This window comes from Notamacropus eugenii, chromosome 1 (genome assembly GCF_028372415.1).
Source record: "Notamacropus eugenii isolate mMacEug1 chromosome 1, mMacEug1.pri_v2, whole genome shotgun sequence".
NCBI lineage: Eukaryota > Metazoa > Chordata > Mammalia > Diprotodontia > Macropodidae > Notamacropus > Notamacropus eugenii.
Window position 1 is genome coordinate 2,353,294 of NC_092872.1, and position 18,893 is coordinate 2,372,186.

The window sequence follows — 18,893 nt, forward strand, 5'->3', positions numbered from 1 at the left end:
ACCATCCCCTTACTCGGGAAGTAAGTGACTTTCTGTTGCCTCTAGGATAAGATACATACTCCTCTTTCTGGCATTTAAGATCCTTTAAAGAACGGCTGGACTTATTAATGGTTTGATGTCAATGTGGAAGGAAGTTTCCAGGAGAGTACTCCAGGGACTTGTGTTTGATTCTGGGTTATTTAACAGAGAATAATTTCGATTAAGGCATTATATGCCTATATGCTTATCATACTTGCACATGGACACAAAATTGACCAGACAGAAAAAACTCTGATCCTTTTTCCATATGAAGCTTCTTTAAATACTTGAAGAGTTATTCCCCTAGTACCCCCCCCCAGTTTTCCCTTCTCCAGGTTAAACAATCCCTTCAGTCAAACTTTATATGGCATGCTCTCCTGTTCCTTCATCATCTTGACTGCCCTGCTCTGAAAGAGTTTCACCTCGTCTATGTCTTTCCTAAAATATTATGCCCACAACTGAAGAGTGTAATCCAGAAGTCCAGATGTGGTTAGATAGGAAGAGTACGTAGTCCCATTCACCGGCTCATTCTGAAAACTCTCCATCTCTTACTATAGCCTGAGATAGCATTCGCTGTTAGCTACAGAACTGAGATTGAATCCTAGCTCTGCCAACTACTACCTAGGTGACTGAGCAAATCCCTATGCCTCAGTTTCTTCCTCTATGAACTAAGGGAACTGGGCTATATTACTTCTCATGTCCCTTCCAGCTTTAAGCTATGATCCTACGATAATGAACTTTCTATTTGTCCTTGTTAAATCCAGTTTGTATCTGCTTGGCCATTGCTGAGAACCGTTGAGATTACTTTGGATACTTACGCATGCATGTATCCAAATGACAGGTTTGTATCAATGTTGCACTGAACAAATTGTATCTCTAGACTGATAAAAACGTTAACCAGAATGCGGCCAAGGACGCGTTTCTGCGGGCACACTGCCATCAACCTTCCTGCAGGAAGACCCTGACCTACTGATGGGTGGCAGACTTTGTCAGAGGCCTTGCTGAGACTGCAGTGCCCTAGGAGAAGCAACAGGATGCCAGGTGAAGAGCAAAGGACTTCCAGGGCTGAGAGATGCGGCCCTGATCACCCAGAGGGAGAGGAGATTATAAATCTAAGTATGTATAAATAAATAATACATAATTTATGACTTTCACTACATACATAAAGTTTGTAAGTCATCATAAAGGATAAGACAGATAGCTGAAAAGCTTCTAAATGGCGTTACTGTGGGAGGGTGAGAAGGGAGGTGATCCTACCAGGGGAAAACCTTCTATCCCAATTTCTCCGATAAGGGTTCAGCGTCCAAGACACCTAAGCGATCAATACCTCTCCCTAAGGCTAAAGGCTGTGTCTCAGTGGGTAAGTGACAAAGGGCACCAGCGGCTCTCAGAAGGATGCAGAACGTTTACAGCCACATGCCAATGCTCCAGACCACTGGCACTAAGAGGAGTGGATGCCAGACAGCCTGAGGCTGTACAGACAGACACGAGTGCCCAGGACGGATGTCAGGCACACTGACACGTGGCTGGCACAGACACCTGTGCCCGGGGAACCAGAGGCTCCCTCGCTGAGGGCACCCCAAGGGGCCGTCAGGAAGAACGAGCCCCCACACCCCAGGACACGCAGCCCTTCTTGTGGTCACCAAGGGCACAGCACTGCCCGGTAAGAAGCCCCAGCAGAGCCGTCTACGCCGACGGGGGCAGGGAAGCAGAGCCAGGACAACAACACGCACGGTCCCGGCAGTTATGGAAAGGAAACAACACATGCAAAGAAACAAGGGCACACGGGACACGGGAGAAGGCCCCTCCCCCGCCCCCACCTCCCATGGCGGCGGGCGGCCCGAGCGTTAGCACCCCGCTTTTCTTAGACTGCTCCACTGTACTGATCAGGGGTGCTTTCCCCCCATGTGAAAGTACTATTTGTCATAAGGCACGGCTCTCTGGAATGGGGCAGGGCCTGGGGCACAGAACATGCCAATAAGAAGCTCCTGGGGTCCGGCTTGTGCCACTCCCTGCCCAGCTGACCTGGCAAAGCCCCCTCTCTAGCGCCCGCTTCAGAGAGAGAGAGAGAGAGAGAGAGAGAGAGAGAGAGAGAGAGAGAGAGAGAGAGAGAGAGAGAGAGAGAGAGAGAGAGAGAGAGAGAGAGAGAGAGAGAGAGTGTGCGCGCGCGCGTGTGTGTGCCCAGCAGGGGGCCTGGCACGCCGTGGCGCTCCGCCAGCTGACCTTGGGTAAGTCACTTCACTGAGCGGAAGAATTACCCGGCACGCCTTGCTTCCCAGCCCCCTGAGGCACGCCGTGGCCGAGGGGACGGAATTAGGAGGTAAATACAAGGAACAGGCCGGCGGGGCAATTCCTCCCCAAGAGGGGCAGGGGTTCCTTCATTGTTCTGCTTGGAGAAGGCAATTTCCCATAGTCCTTCGGGGCAGCAATAAACAACCCTCCCATAGCCCTTTGCAGGAATGCCAAGCGTGTAGGAAATCCTAGAAAACCGATTTCACCCACGTGCGCGGGGCCCTTGGCACAGCGGGGGGAGGGGCAGGCAGCCGGAGCTGGCCCTTGGGCCCCATCCCTTCAGTGGGCACCCAGGGCTGGGAGGAGGAGCCCCCGGGAGGGCATCTCCTCCCCTCCCCCCCTCCCCCCCTCCCCTCCTCCCCTCCCCCCCTCCCGCGGCGCTAGGGGGCGGGCCTACCCGAGACCGACACCGAGGCCCCACGGAAGTCGGCTCCCGGGACGGTGACGTCACCGCCCCGCCCCCGCCCTTCGACGATCCCGGCAGGCGCCGCGGCGCATCGGTTCCCCCTGCTCTCCCCGCCGCCCCCCGCCCGCGCGAGCCCTCCCCCTGCCTGATTCCTTTCCCACAGTGCACTACGCCGGCGGCGCTGGTTCCGCGCCCCCGCGCCCCCTGCTTCTGCCTCTCGCCCCAAGATGGCGGACACAATGAGCCGGAGCCGCGCCGGCTTGCCCTGAGGAGCCCGGAGAAGCAGCCTCGCGGCCCAGGCCGAGGGACGACGCCGCGGACGCCGAGGAGCGAGCCGAGGAGCGGACAGCGAGCCGGCCGGCCCGTGTGCCCGGACGCCGCCGCGCCTCCCCGGGGCCCCGCCCCGGCCTGCCCCGGCCCTCGCGGCCGCCCTCCCGCCGCCGCCCCGGCTCCCCGCCCCGGGCCCCGGCGCCATGAAGCTGACGGACATCGTGCTGCGGAGCTTCCGCGTGGCCAAGGTGTTCCGGGAGAACTCGGACAAGATCAACTGCTTCGACTTCAGCCCCAACGGCGAGACGGTCATCTCGAGCAGCGACGACGACTCCATCGTGCTGTACGACTGCCAGGAGGGCAAGTGAGTGCGGCCTCCCCCCCGCCCTGCCCTCCCCTCCCGCGCGCGGCCCCCGGCGTGCGGCGCGGACACGCGCGCTTCGGCCCACCCGCTCCCACGGGGAGGGCCCCAAGTGCGGGAGAGGGAACAAAAGAGCCGCGCGTCCCGGGGTAGAGGGGGGGGCGCGGGGCGAGGGACCGGGCCAAGGTCACCCGTCCTGCGGCCCCTGTTGGCGGCCCCCGAGCGAGGAGCGGCGCGTGGGGAGCGCGGGGAGGACGGGGCGCTCCCCGTGCGGGACGGCCCCGTGCGGGACGGCCCCGGGTCCGAGCTCTCCCGCTTGCGTTTGTGGGAGCGAGGCCGTGACTTCTGGGCGCCTTCTGGGCAGGGGCAGACGCCCGCCCGCCGGCCACCCGTGCCCCGGCCCGTGACCTCGAGTGAACCCCGGGGCTTCTCTGCCGCCCGTGGGCGTCTGGGGCTCGGCGTGGAATTTAAACTTTCCCCGCGGGTTTCCGCCCTGTAGCAGCCGCGTCTCCTCTGTGGAGCCCGGGGAAGGGGTCTGGGCTCCCCGGAACCGAGGCGCGAAGGACGGCTTTGTCCCGAGACGTGGGTCTGACACGTCCCCGCAGGGCAGAGGCCCCCCCCCCCCCGCGGTGCCCCCCGCGAGGCTCAGGAGCTGTGTCCGAGAGGGGCGCCCCCGGGGCGGGGTTGGGGGGCAGCCCCGCTCCCCCTAGGCTCCCCCCTGGACGCTGCAGGACCCCGAATTCCTGATCTGAAGACGCTGTGATGCCCAGAGTGGGCGTCCCGGGGCCCACGCGGGGCTGGTGTCGTGGGGGCCGGGACCCGCGCGGGAAGCCAGCCCTCAGCCCGGTCCGGCCGGGCGCGGAGAGCGCCGCTCCCACGCGTGTCAGGCTGCCGCGGCCCCTCGGGCTCCCCGGGGTCCCAGCCCGACCCGGCCGGTGCCGCCTCTCGGAAGTGTGGGCCGGACCTCCGGGCGTGCCCCCCTTGGTCAGGCTCAGCGGGCCGGACTCGGGGCGGAACCGAGCCTGGAGCCCCGGAGCCCCGGAGCCGGCGTGCTGAGGAGCCATCCGCCCGGCCGGGTCACCGGGCCGGTGTCAGCGTGCGGTGCTGACACCCCGAAACCTGGGTAAGGGGCGGGCCGAGGGGCCGCGCCCCCTGAAAGGAGGGAGCTGCGGGGCCTGCTGGCTCGGGGCTCGGGTGGCGTCGCCGGGCAGGCTTGTTTGGGCCGCGCCCCCTCCCCGCCCTCCCGCCGAGCCGGCCGCGCGTGACGTCCCGTCCCGGGGCTCTTCCCTCCGTGTCTCCGCAGGCCCAAGAGGACGCTGTACAGTAAGAAGTACGGGGTGGACCTCATCCGCTACACGCACGCGGCCAACACCGTCGTGTACAGCTCCAACAAGATAGACGGTGAGTGAGCGCCTGCGGCGGGTCCTCGCGTGAAGTGGGTCAGAGAGGCCCGGACCGGAGGAGTCCGAGATAGGGTCATTTCAGACGGGATGAGGAGCTGCCTGACGCCCAGGGCAGGCGGGAGAGGGCGCGTCCAGGGCAGTTGATGCGCACGCGGTAACGGCGCTTGGTGTGCCTGCCACCGTGTCCTTAACGTGGGGGAACTTCCGTCGGAAGGACGGCTGGGCCTTTCTTGGCGCCGTGTCCTTTTTCTTAGGGGGACTTAAATTGTGCCTGAATTTGATCCTGTTTGATCGCAGTTGAAGCTGTAGACTCGAGTCCTCTGGGATTGGGCGGTTTGTCTTAACTGATGATGAAGCTTCTGAGGGTTTTCTGTAACGGGCAGGCTGGTCTCAGTTCAGCTTTCTCACTTCGTGTAGGTTTTCCCCATTACAATGACCGACTAGTATTTGGTCGTCCTAACTATTTCTGCTTCTAGCCAGTCTGCTGGTTAGCTCCAGCGCGTCACTGAATGAGAGTTGGTGAAATTGCTGTCTTAGTCATACCTGTAAATCTGCTTCCTCCTGAGGGGGTGGGAGTGTCATTTTTAGGAGACTTTTCTGTATATAAATTGATCTAGTGATCTACGGTAGTCTTCTAAATACGTAAATAGTGTAGCCAGTGCGGTGGAGCTAATAACTAGGATTCACTTCACAGCAAATATGTTGATTGCAAGCTAAAAAAAGTTGGAAGTTTTTCCTCTTGGGCTTTTTTTTCTCCTGATTTGAAAATCCTCCTTATATGCAATGAGGAGACATGGGCGTAAAACTTCTTATCTAGGCTCCAAGTTAAAGAAGATACCTTGCTGGTTCTGTACTTTAAGGATGCTGCCTTTCTTGTCACCCTAATTCCCCCCTGTTCTTCATGAAGAGCTCCAGCCTCAACCCGTTTCCTTCTGCCTGATTCCAGGCTGAGGTAGTAGTTTGTACAGTTTGAGGGTCTATGATACCACCCGGTACAGGAGATAACTGTACAGGCCACTGCCTTGCCAGGGACAGAGCGCTGCCACCAACAATGGTTTGTAGCAGAGCATGAGGACGGTCTTCCTGCCTTCCTCTGTGAAACCAGGTAACTCTCTTTCTAACAGGAAAAGGATCTAATGATTCTTTGTGGGTAGGTAAAAGTACTGAAAATATCGCTAGTCCTTAAATTCATTGTACTTGCTGAGTCAAGATTATAACATAGGTCCTAGGCCTAGCTCTTTGTCACATAGCTTATAAGTAGACAGCGCTGATCAAGCAGTTGTGGAAATATTTAGAAACATAAGGACATTATAATGAAAATCCTTTCAAGATATCACTTTTTCCCATGGTTGGTCATGAGATTCAAATGGCCTTCTATTCCATTGCGCTGGGTCCTTTTCTTCCTCTTGTTTCTGAGTATCTTTTCCAGACTGTTATTTCCTAGAGACCTTTTCACCGGTTGTCCGTCGTTACTACTGTTCACCTAAGGGACTCTTGTGACTCATCGATCTTCTTTGCAGCGTTTCACTCCTTTTCTGTTTTTTAAGTGAAGGGGACTTGTTATATCAAAGGATATGCATACTTTCCCACAAACATTTCTAGGAGTAATGCTTTGGTGGGCGTCACAGCCTGATAATTGCTTTAAAAATGGTTAATACTAAGTTTCTTTTGAGAAAGTAAGAAGAGTCTGGAGTGAATCAACAGGCATTCAAGTTGTTTGTGTATTCAGAAACTTACACAGTCTTAAGGCCTGTAAGGCTGAAAACTTGTGCTTTATTAGATTTACTTTTGATGAAGCCTAGTTTGATTTATGAATCTTAAAAAGATTGAGTCCCTCACACAAACTTAGCTTTCACAGCCTGTCTGGGAACAAACTAAGAAAAACTAGAAGTCAGTCTTGGGGAAAGACTATTGAGAGTCTGAGAACCATGGTTCTAATTCAGATTCTGCTATAGATTTGGCTAGGAGTTTTCTTCTGTCTTTCTCTTTAAAGGGACAAATTTGGACCGAGTCATCTTCTAAAGTCCTTTTCAATTTTGACATGAATCTTTTTCTTTAAAAAAGAAAAAAAGAAAAGCAAATGTTTTGTGCCAGAATTTATACATAGTAGCTAATGTTTGGATGAATCTTTTTTAATCTAAGAACATCCAACTTAATTTCCAGAAGCAAAGGCTGGGAAATAAATTATTTTTTTGAACTCTATGCCAAATGCTATCGGTTTTATTTGCCAAGAATTTTGTAAATGAGAAATTCAGTCAAACTCCTTTTCTTGCCTCCCATATCCTAGCATTTCAGAAGTTTTGCTTGACATTTTTATGTTCTTGAGAGTCTTTTGATCAAGATGGGCAAATGTGCTCTCTCACTTCTTTGCGCCTATGGGTGGAAGCCATATATTTGTGGTCAGTCTGGGTGGATATTTTGGCTAGTTTGTCTGAGCTACTTTTCTCCCCTGTTCTATGCTAACAGGGCAACCTTTTGGAGGAGGTAATATTTATGGATGAAGACATGTGGAAACAAGATGCCAGTTTTTGAAAAGAATTTACGTTGTCTGACCATGAATTAGTTTTGCATCTTTTTCAGATTGCAAAGATAGGGCCCAGAAACTTCTTAGCTGACCGAGGATATTGTTTTGGTACTTTGTGTGCTTTCAGATACAATCCGCTACCTGTCCTTGCATGATAACAAATACATCCGCTACTTCCCCGGGCACAACAAGAGGTAAGACCCAGAAGAAGTGGGCAGCATTCTTGCAGAGCTCTTGGGCTAGTGAAGCAAGTAGGGAAGAGTTGTCCTTTAGTTTGAAAAAAGCCATTTATTCCCCTTGTGTGCTTTCTGGTTCTTCGCTAGTCTTCAGCGTTTAGCAGTGTCTTCTGAAACACTGAGGACACGTAACATAATGGGTGCATGTCCAGCGTCTGAACTGGAGAAGCTGTTCTTATTGAGTGTTGTGTTTTTTTTTAATCTTTGTGTGTACGTATACCTGTTCATTTCAAAACCTCAAAGCTGGTGGGATTTTCTGTGACTGGAAGATATTTCTCCATGTGTCACTAATACAGATAAATAATAAAAGCTAGCATTTACTAACTGCTTTAAATTTTACATAAAACTGTGTGAGTGTGCGTGTGTGCGCGTGTGTGCGCATGCGTGAGCGTGTGTGCGCATGCGTGAGCGTGTGTGCATGGTCTCATTCAAACCTTATAACAGTCTTGGGAGGTAGTTGCTGTTGTTATCTCCCTTTACAGATGAGGACATTGAGAGATGTTAAACAACTTGCTCAGGGTCAGAAATTTTAAAAGCTTAGGTGTTCATGAGCGTGTGTATTCCTGAATTACACGGCATTGCTTTTTTAAAGTTAACATCTCATGACTTTGCTTGTCTCTGCCCAAAGTGTGTGTGAAGGTAGTTCTTGACACTAAAAGAGCTTGCACTGATATGTATCATCTTCATCTTGTTCTTTGCTCTGTTTGTAGTGGGTTTGTAGGTCTTGGGGAAGGATGCTAGATTGACTCTGACAATGATTTGGGGCTTGTTTACATTGACTTCTCCCCTTTTTTCCATGAATTGCATTTGTCTTGGATGTATTTCAGGGTGGTAGCCTTGTCCATGTCACCAATAGATGACACCTTTATCTCTGGGTCCTTGGATAAAACCATCCGACTCTGGGATCTTCGATCTCCTAACTGCCAGGTAAGTCATGAGGATTGACAGGTCCCAGTAGTCTGCCGTTAATCAGAACTTTGATGGAACTATAGACTTTAATACATTATTTGGTGCAGTTTGCCTTGGAACTTGACTTTGAGTCAGAAGACTTTAGGGAATTATTTCTCTTAAGTTTCAGAATTTTTTTTAAATCTTAAGCAAAATTTATATTGCCTGGTATATTGGTTGATAGGAGAAATATCTCTTCTCTGAGTTAATGTGGTGGGTAACTGCTACCAAATGTATAGTTACCACAATCTAGAAATTATAAAGGTAAACTAAACCTGGGTTTTATTATTATGCAAGCATAGGTTCAGACTCAGAAAGTGAGCAGTCTTTAGGATTCTAACCATCTTTCTTATAGGCAAAATTAGAGTGATAAATAGTGCTTTTACATACTGTGATCTTGTACGTTCCTCTTAGACTATAAAAGTTAAAAAAAAGGTAGATCCATAATCACATATTTCCTTCATTATCATAAAAATTGAGCATACCTAAGAAGAGTCATAATCTCATGTATCCTCTGTGGAAACAACTTCATCAAACAAAGTCTGTAGGTAAGCCCAGTCAAGTTACAGATTAAACTATATTTAAAGAGTTCGAGCTGATGAAGGAGGAGGATTTACATGTTGCCAAGGAGTCAGGGATAGTTGAGATTTTTTCCTCTGACTTCTTACCTAAGAACTTTTTAAGGCTCTAAGTAAATTTTTACGTACTATAAGGTAGGTTTCAGTCTGTGAGGCTGATATGAAGGCAGACTTTTAGTTAACCAAAATTTGCAGGAGGAATGGCCTTAAGTCCTAAGAAAATTAAATTGATTCTAATTTTCATTTGTAATTGATTCTGTTCTGTATCCCCATCATGTGCTGTCAGATTGCCTGAGCCACTGCCTGAATCTGACTTAATAAGTTCAGAAGTTCGGCTTTCTTCTCTGAACTAAGCTGTCCTACAAACTTTACTTCAGAGAAATATATTGTCTCTAAACATCTTACTGCCATGTACGATTAAGGAAGATCTGTTATCTCACTAACAAGCCTTGCAAGATGCAAGTGGGTGCCAGGAAGTCTGTTATTCCTGCAAAGCTGGCTGTCCTTCAAGAAAGTTTGGCCTGTTAGACATGCAGGTGGACACCACCAATGAGCTTTCCATAGCAACAAGATGGAAGGAGGGGCTGCTGCTATTTCTGCATTCCTGATTTTCATCCAATCGTGTTGCTTTCTATCATCTATCAGATTTCAGACTTGGTAACCAGTCATAATTGTTTTGTGCTTCCTGTTCTTTGTTCTCTTGTACTTCCCAAAATTATGTGAAGATTCGTAAGCCCTGTCTTGTGGTCTTTTGACTGACTTGAGAAATTGAGAGACTCCTTTTATTATTAACTGCTAGCTTTTACCAGGAAATTGAATACGCTCAGAATTTTGTCCTGAGTGATAAAAGAAAATTTTAGAAATTCTCACAACAATGGCAACCTCATTTTGAGGTTCCTGGATGATGATTATGGTTAGAACTGGTAACAAGGAAGAAGATTCCAAACCCAGTATGGATTGCACAGTATGCTATGTCCCATCAGTGCGCATTTTCTCAGTTGAGGTTTCCAGGAACCTAGGATCAATATCCTGATTGTGTTCAATTCCAGTTGTATTTGGTAACCTGCCTAAAGTTCTTAAGCATGTTCTTCATTCTATAAAAGAGAATGAATTTCAGGTCTTGAGTGTGTAACTCCTATTTACCTCTCCCCAAATCTCAAATGTTATCCAGGGGGACTATAGTGTGCCCCATGGGTCTGTGATCTTCATTAATTTGAGCAAAATAACTTCCTGTGGATTCTTAAAATGTCTATCATCTTCTCATAGGGTCTAATGCATCTTCAAGGAAAACCTGTTTGTTCTTTTGACCCAGAAGGGTTAATTTTTGCTGCTGGCGTCAATTCTGAAATGGTTAAACTTTATGACCTTCGTTCATTTGATAAGGTAATATGTTGATATTTTTCATTCTGTTCCAACATTTCCTATGTTTAGGGTGAGGTCTGAAAGTAGTTAGAGGAGGATAGCAGAATTTAGTTGTGAAAGAATGATTCTTTAAAGTAGCGAATGCTAACTTATTTTAATATATGCACCTTCCTTTGTGACTCTGATTCAGTTTCTCTTGTTTTGGCCCACCATCAAGTACCTGCTATCGGGAACTTGTGTGACTTTCCAAAATTTGGATTTTAACTCTTGTCTAGGTTATTTTGTGTATGTTGGGCAAGAGGACATATAAGATGTACTCTCTTTTTTCACCCTTAAAAAGCCCTTTGGTCCATTGGGGAGACCTAATACAAACCCAGCTTTTCTGCGTCCATTTCTGCCCTCTAAGTGACAGTTGGCTTATCTCATAATATCGGCGTAAGATGGGGCTTATGTTTCTGTTTGCTAGCTCACAGAGGAAAGTGCTTTGTGAACTATAAAGAACTACGTAAATACAAGTTGTTGGCCAGAAAGAAATTTAAGTAGCTAAGGGTTCATTATCAAAAGTCATTTTGGTGTTCCCATGTTACCTTCTGAATCTGCCTTTCTTTTTCCATTTGAAGGGGCCGTTTGCTACTTTCAAAATGCAGTATGACAGGAACTCTGAGTGGACAGGCTTAAAGTTCAGCAATGATGGTAAACTCATCCTCATATCTACCAATGGCAGTTTCATCCGCCTGATTGATGCATTTAAGGGAGCAGTCATGCATACGTTTGGGGTAAGTTTAAAGTCTTGAAATTGCAGACTTGTTTTCTCTCCAGCCGTATTCTTGAGAGGTGAGTTGGCTGCCTTTTGTTAGCTGGATTGTGGAGAGTACGAGCCCTATTCCTTCACCTCATGTCCCTAGAACATGGATTGTAAATGACTGGGCAGAGGCAGGAGGTGGGAGTGGAGGTCAAGAGAAAGAAGTTCAGCTTTCCTGGATGGTGATTATAGTTAGAGCTGACTGCTGTTGGTGGGTTTTTTGGTTTGTTTTAAGTCTATTACAAGAAAACAGTGATTTTTGTCCTTCTATTTTAGGGGTATAACAACAGCAAAGCTGTCACATTGGAAGCCTCCTTCACTCCAGATTCTCAGTTTATTATGATTGGTAAGATATTTACTCATTTTTTTTGGTTTTTGTAACTTTGACTTAGAAACTTTCAGCATTATTTTCTCTAGTAGTCTGGCACTAATTATTAAAATGATATTAATAATCATTTATGGAAATGTTTTGTGTGCTGATCAGACCACATCTGAAGTATTATGAACAGATCTGGGCATGCACTGAATTTTAGCTAGGACGATGATAAGGTTTCAGGTGTTTAGCCTAGAAAAGATGTGGGTGGGAGGAACATGATAATTATCTCCAGGTCTCTTTAACAACTATATTTGTCCTGTATCAGAGGGCAAAATGAAGATTGATGAATGGAAACTGCAAAGAGATTGATTTAAACTTACTGTAAGGAAGAAAGTCCTGACAGCTGCCCAGAAGGAAATGGACTGCCCTAGGGGCAGGATTCACCAGAGGTCTTAGAGCAAAACCTGAATGGTTACTTTCAGATAGATTTGTTTTAGGGAGGATTCTTATGTAGGCGTGGATTAAAGTGAAGCCAGGGGATCTTAACATGACACTCGTAAACTTGTTTTTAATCTTATGATAACTTTTTTCAGTATAATTGGTTTCTGCTGTAATTTGATGTATTTTATGCATTAATAGACATTATTTGACGAAGGGCTCCAGTAACTTTACCAGACTCCTGAGAGGATGCGTAGCACAAAAATGGTTTAGAACCCCGGTCTGTGAAAACTCTAGGGTTCTAAACCTATGTGATAGAAAGGGTGGATAGTGCCTTCAAAAATGTAGAGAGGTTTAGGAGAGAAGAGGTTGTGGGGTAATGATGGAGGAAGTCGTTTCTTGGAATTGTTTCCAGTGCTTTTGGGATATCCAACCAAAACATTTGACAGTGTCGGCCTAGAACTCTCAAGAAAAGTTAGCTGTCCCAAGACCCACATTTGGGATGCTAGTCTTATTCACTGGATAGCGGATTTTTAAAGAAAAATTTGATCTTTGCCCAAGTTGGTGCCAGTGTTTTACCTACAAGCTCTGAAGTTTGGAAAAATCTAACTTACTACTTGTTCTCAACCATTTGCCAGTTAATAAGAATTAGCTAACATGTTCATAATAGAATATAGTATCTGAAAGCCAAAATATAGCATATCCCCTAAGTCTTAGTGCCGTTTTAAGCTGTTAGCAACACTAAGGTTTTGGAGACACCTGAAGTATCATACTTGTCTTCCATTTTGCTACAGCTGCATAGAGATAAATTGAATATGGATTTTATCAGTGCTGCTTATTCTATTAAGCCCAATTTCCTAGCTGGGTAGAAGCGTGATAACAGCTCTTAGGGATAGTACTAGATTGTATACTTCAATAATATCTTCAAGCAATGTAAAGTATTCAGCATAAAAAGGAGGTATCATTCCAGTCAGTGAAGTAAGAAAGATAATAGATATCATGTTCCCTTTCAGATGCAATTTTTTAGTTGTTTCTAGCAATTGAATATCCCTCCCTTGTAGAGACTGAAAATACCAAGAAAGCTAATGAGGCACTCCTTTCCTTGACTGACTTTTCTGCATTTTCACCACGGAATTACACTTAAAAAATGAGGCTTCTGACTAGGATTTCTGAAGGTTTTGTTCTCTGTGTTTTTCCCGTGCTCTGTATCTTGAGTTTCATGCTGTTTCTTTTTTTTATTCCTCATCTGTAGGCTCTGATGATGGTAAGATTCATGTCTGGAATGGAGAAAGTGGCATAAAGGTGGCTGTGTTGGATGGGAAACATACTGGCCCCATTACCTGTTTGCAATTCAATCCCAAGTTCATGACCTTTGCCAGTGCGTGTTCTAACATGGTAAGTATAGCAAAGTGCACCGCTTCAAGGGAGTTCCAAACAAGATTTCTGCTGGGTCCCAAGAATAGGTCTTCCCCCAAAAATACTGGCCCTGGGATTGGGATTTATTGCTTTACTTCTGTTTTTTTATGGTACCCTCCTTCCCCAGTGTCTCCTGCTTCACAGCTCTTGTACATGTGTTATTTTGTCCATGTGTTTTATATATAGTTTCACATTAAGCCGATTCAAGCTATCAAGGAGTTGGGTACCTGGCTTCCTTGTATCACCTCTCCAAGGGTAGGAAGGCTCCTGAAACCTTACCCTTTTGTCATTCTGTCTTCCTTAGTTCAGTCGTATATCCCCAGTCCAAGATTGAGTTCTTTCTCTCTGCTCTTTTGATCCCTAGAAACTTCTAACTGCTAAACTTTTAGTGACTTCAAGGAAAATTCTTCCTTTCCCACAGTATTAGAACAGAATAGTTCCTCTGCAGTTTAGTTCTTATTCCCACATCTACCTATAAACTGAATTGGGGAGGGAGGGAAAACAGGGCATAGGTTTTTACTACAGAATTTACTCTATGACAATATTTGTCTGTTTTTCCTTGCCAAAATTCCTAGCATGTCAGTACTGTTGGGATCTCGTGTAGTCTAACACTTTTCTTTTACAAAAGAGGAAGCAGACTTCCTCAGAGTTTAGTGATAGAGGGAGAATTAGAACTCTGATCTCCTGACTTCCAGTTCTGTACTTTCTGTTATACCACAGTTCCAAATTTGTAACCTTAATATTAAAGTCCTACCTTTCCCTCACCCCACAAATCCAGTAAGTTGGTGAATCCTGACATTTCTACCATCACAGCATCCTCTAATTTGTGGGGAACCTGTGGCCTCCTACGTCCTTGGGTGCAGCCTTTTGACTGACTCCAAGTTTTACACAACAGATTTTTTTATTAAGGGGACTTGTTCTGTGAAATTTGGATTTAGTCAAAGAGTTGCACTTAGAGGGCCACATGTGACTTTAGGACCACAGGTTCCCCACCCCTGCCCTACTATATCCTTCTACTCTTAACAGCACCTTAGTTCAGGCCCTCAGCACCTCTCACAAACGTTATTGTAACAGCCCCCTGATTTTTCTCTTCTTGCCTCAAGTCTTTACTACTGCAACCTCCCTCCTGCTGCCAGTGTTTTTCCTTAAATGTAGATTGGACCATGTCACTCTGCTACTTGCCTCCAGTGACTTCCCATTGCTTCTATGATCAAATAGGAACTCCTCTGGTTAGCTTTGAAAGTTTGGACCCCAACCTGCCTTTCTAATTTAGTGACTATCATTCGCCCTCTTGTACTCTTCGATGGAGCCAAACTGCCTTTCCCTGTGTTCCTTACAGAATTTCTAGTTTCTGTAAGATGTTGTTGAAGCAACATCTTTTGTGTGAAACTTTCCCTGTTCCTCTCCTTCTCTCCTCTTCCCCCCAAAGCCCTACTTTCAAGTCTGTCCACTGCTTTGTATATTGGCATATATTCTTTTTGTGGCCCTCATTAGAATGTAAACAAGCTCCTTGTGTGTGGAGATTGTTTTCATTATTTGGCTTTGTATCCTCCTATATATGTTACAGTGCTAGGCACATAGTAGGTGCTTAATAAATACTCATGATGAGTGAAGACAGGATAACAGAGTCAATGTGTTCCACACCTATTGCCACCTCTTGCCCTGCCCAGATACAGGGTTTTGGATCCTGATTCTTTTCACTTGTTATTTGTATGACCTTACACAAGAGTCTTTCCCTTCTTGGGCCTAGTTTCCTTAAATATAAAATGAAGTTGGACTAGCAGACCTCCTTTATAGGGATGCTTAAATTGTATTGCAAATATAATATGTTTTTCCTTTCCAAAACCATCCTTGAATTTCAGTACTGTTGGGGATCTCATGTAGGCCCCCCTTCTTACTTTATCAAGGGAAATAAGGTGCTGAAGATTCAGATTTATCCATTTCCCTCGTGCTTTGCAGAAACCTTTGGTCCTAAACATAGAAAGTTTATACTGTCTATCCTGCTTTGCTTAGAATTAAAATCATTTTCCTTTCCTTCTAGGCATTCTGGCTGCCTACCATTGATGACTGATCATTTGTCAGCAGCGTCTGCACATTGAAGGGCAGCCACTAAGAGGAGTGAAGGGACTGAGGATTGGAATTATGTTGTTCTCCTGACCTGAAGCATCCTTCTGCCCAGCCCTTCTCATGGACATCACTATACATCCTTTTTAAAAAAAAAACCTCCTTTGCTGCATTCCTTCAAAAGGACTCTCGGTGCTGCAGACCTGAAGTTGGATCCAGATTTTCTAGTTGTGGCCTGTATCAAGCTCCTCCCGAAGGGTGAGCTGTGTCAGGCTCATGAGCATCAGTGCGGACCCTTGGCATAGCCTCCTCTTTTGAATGTATAGGGAGCCTATAAAATCTTGACTCCACATGTTTTCTTTCCTGCACCCTGTCCCCATAAATGCATGGAAATCTAGTTCTGGTTTTGAGGTACTAGTGCAGTTTCCCCTTTTCCCTCTGCATGTGTCATGATTGAATTTTCCCAGTATTGTTGTGGCTTTAATTCATAGCCATCATGTTTCTTCTGTGCCAAAAGTTTAAAAGTAATCAGTTCAGATGTCCTAGGGTACAGAGGGAAGGACAGAGCTATGTAAGGTGTTGGTTTGCAAGAACTCTGCAGACCGTTAGGGTGAGGGTGCCAGGTGTGGACTTAGTTGTGAGGCTAACTCAAGTCTGGTCCAGTCTGTTTCTCGGTGACGTGGGGAGCGTAGAGAGGCCAGGGAGACGTGAAGAGGTAACAGATCAAGTGCCTCGAGTAGTCGAGGAGGCTTACCTCCAGAGCAGACAGGGGGCCAGCCCTGTGTAAGCAAATGGCAGCTGAGCTGGGATACAGTCAGGTTGTCTCTGTCCGATGATCTTTTGTGTGTACATATTTATGAGGGGGTGGGGGGTGGGAGCCTATTTTTTTACTTTAGAAATCAATAACTATTTCATGTGGGCCAGTATTGTGGAATGAGTCCAAATTGTTTACACTGATGCTTTCTTTCCCCTACCCTCCTTCCCCCACCAAAAAAACAAAAAACCAACCTGTAAATACCCCGCAGACAGCCCTCCCCGCCTCTCCAGCCACCCAAAGCCCACAAAGCTGATTCTGGGCTTGTATTTTTGTTAGTGTCTTTTTATATGACTTTTTTCTTATTTTACATTTCAGCTCTGTGTGTGCACTTTGGTTTTAAAACAAAACCCTACACATTGTAACAACAGGCTTTAGTACAATAGTCTGGTTCTCACCTGATTCTTGGTGTTGTCCGTTCTTTAGCTGGGCCACAGGAAGAGTGCTTTCGCCTTGGAGTTGAGGAGCTGCCCGCTTTTCTGCCTGAGAGTGTTGCCACAAGTGTTCAAAAGTTTTTCCTCTTTTTCTTTTTCCGTTTTTTAGTAGTAAACAAGCACGGTTACTGCCTAGCCTGGAGACCATTGATTGGCTCCTTCGGGTGATCACTTGGCGAGCTCACAAGAGCGACTCCTCTGTATTTTCCAAGTCTTTATAGTGGAACCCTCTCCAGTATTAGTCCCTGTTGTACTTTAGCCCGTTCTGTCTTTGCGCATGTGGTGTGAACAAAAGTCACTCTGCATGATAATGTCTCAGAAATTGTGATTCCCAAACCAGTGGTATCAGTTTGTAAATAGCCTATGTGCTAATTATATTGTGCACACTTGTGCTTGTATCTGTGTTCTTTGCATTCCTTTAGGGCTCAATAAGAAGAGAAAGTTATGTTCCTCCTGTGTTGAGGGGAGTGTTTTTTAAAGGGTAGAAGTCAGTCTGGTGGAAAAGCCTGCCGTACTACTTCTTTAGGGCTAGATTGGGAGGGGCACACTGCAGCTGAGAGACATTCATAAGCCATACATGTGTGCTACAGAAGGCAGTGTGGATTGGCTTTCTAAAAAGCAAATGCACTGTCCTTGAATCACCAGGTTTGAGTAGAAAATCATGGGGTGAGGTTAATAGTTCTGGAATCATAATTTATTTAGTTTTGTTTATTAACAAGGGAGCATGCCTCCATTGCTTGATATACTGCCTTCATTGCTTGATGTCCCTTCAACAAGACATAATGGTTCTTTCCCCTTGCTTCAGACAGTTAGATGAAAGGTACAGTACAGAGATAGCTCTGTTTGTGTCACGATGGTGATGTCTACTTGCTTTGGGGATGGAGAGGACCAGTTCATGCCACCACACATCGGTGATTGGGAGGAACTAAAGAACAGTAGAATGAGAGCTTTAGGGGAAATCACTGGGTGCCCATGGAACAAGGTGTAGAGGCCGGGAAAGCTGCGAGGCCCTGAGTTCTGTGTCATGTTTCAGAAGAAGTCAGGCTGGGCGTGGGAAGTGGAGTTGAAAGAATTCTTACCAGCTCTTGGTGAGAATTAGGCCTGCCAACCAAATAAACATGCTATTTTTGTAAGGTCAACTCTTCCCACTCCAGAGTATTTATCAATACTGTTGGGGATATATTTTTGTGGTCACTAAGACCCAGCCAAGTGTGCCCACCAGCACATCCATAAGTTACCCCAAACACCCCACTGCATCCCCCACTTTTTCTCATTTTTCAAACCTATGACACTAAAAACCCTTTTTTATGGCCTCTGGCCAATCCTAATCAGTGCTACCAACCCCATAACCTAAATATGTCCTTTCCTATGCAACTGGTAAATGAGCCCTTAGAGACACTAACTCATTCTGGGGGAATTTAGGGCATAGTTGGAAGTAATTTGCATTTCTCTGGCATTTTGATCTTTGACCGTTTTTGTGATGCTGGGAAAAGTAGGAGGCCAAAGCTAAGTGAAGGGACAAGATAGGCAAAGGCACGCTACTTTGGACTTTGGGTGTCCACAGTGATAATTTATTGGAACTCATTGCTGGCTACCTGGGTACCTAGAATGCATTGGTAGAGGAAGTGACTTGAGAAGTTAAGCGCACAGATAAGAACACAGGAATTTTTCTTCTGCCGAGTTAAACATCTCAAAAAATTACATTAAAAAGAAGTTTAGCAAAAACAGCCAACACTTCATCTGACAAAATATGCAGTATTCTAAAGCTTTCTTGTGATGATTTGGAGAGAGGGGCATTTCTGCTTTGCACTGGAGCCTGCCTTGGTCCATGTATTTAACATTTAATGGAAATATTTAAAATTATGACATATCTCATTCGCCCTTTTCCCAAGGATCATGATTAAGTTTTCTTTAATGACAGCTTCTTCCCCAGCTGTCATTTCTTGAAGTGGAGTTTTTTTTATTTCAAAGGTTGCCTATAGTAACCCCAAATCTTCTATGGCCCGGTAGACAAAAAAACAGCCTGTTAGAATTGTTTACAAATTTTCACAGTAGGGCTTCTTCTGTGAGTAAAATGAATTGGTTTTTTGTGTATAGAATTTGGAATATCTCAGAAGTCTGCTTCTTGCCAGCCTGACTCAGTCAAATTCTGGTGGAGGGGCAAGAGCACTGGATTGGGAGGGAGAGTTAAAACGGTTATCTGGAAGGAAT

General features: G+C 46.4%; 1 protein-coding gene across 1 annotated transcript; it reads left to right on the forward strand.

Annotated features, from left to right (window-relative positions):
* The first annotated feature begins 2,811 nt into the window (after positions 1-2,811).
* WDR82 (WD repeat domain 82) lies at positions 2,812-17,132 on the forward strand. Its single transcript, XM_072650235.1, has 9 exons — positions 2,812-3,350; positions 4,651-4,748; positions 7,402-7,468; positions 8,338-8,437; positions 10,303-10,419; positions 11,019-11,174; positions 11,477-11,546; positions 13,207-13,349; positions 15,412-17,132. Exons 1-9 carry the CDS (start codon positions 3,190-3,192, stop codon positions 15,439-15,441), a joined length of 942 nt encoding a protein of 313 aa, XP_072506336.1. The 5' UTR covers positions 2,812-3,189; the 3' UTR covers positions 15,442-17,132.
* The last annotated feature ends 1,761 nt before the right edge of the window (positions 17,133-18,893 follow it).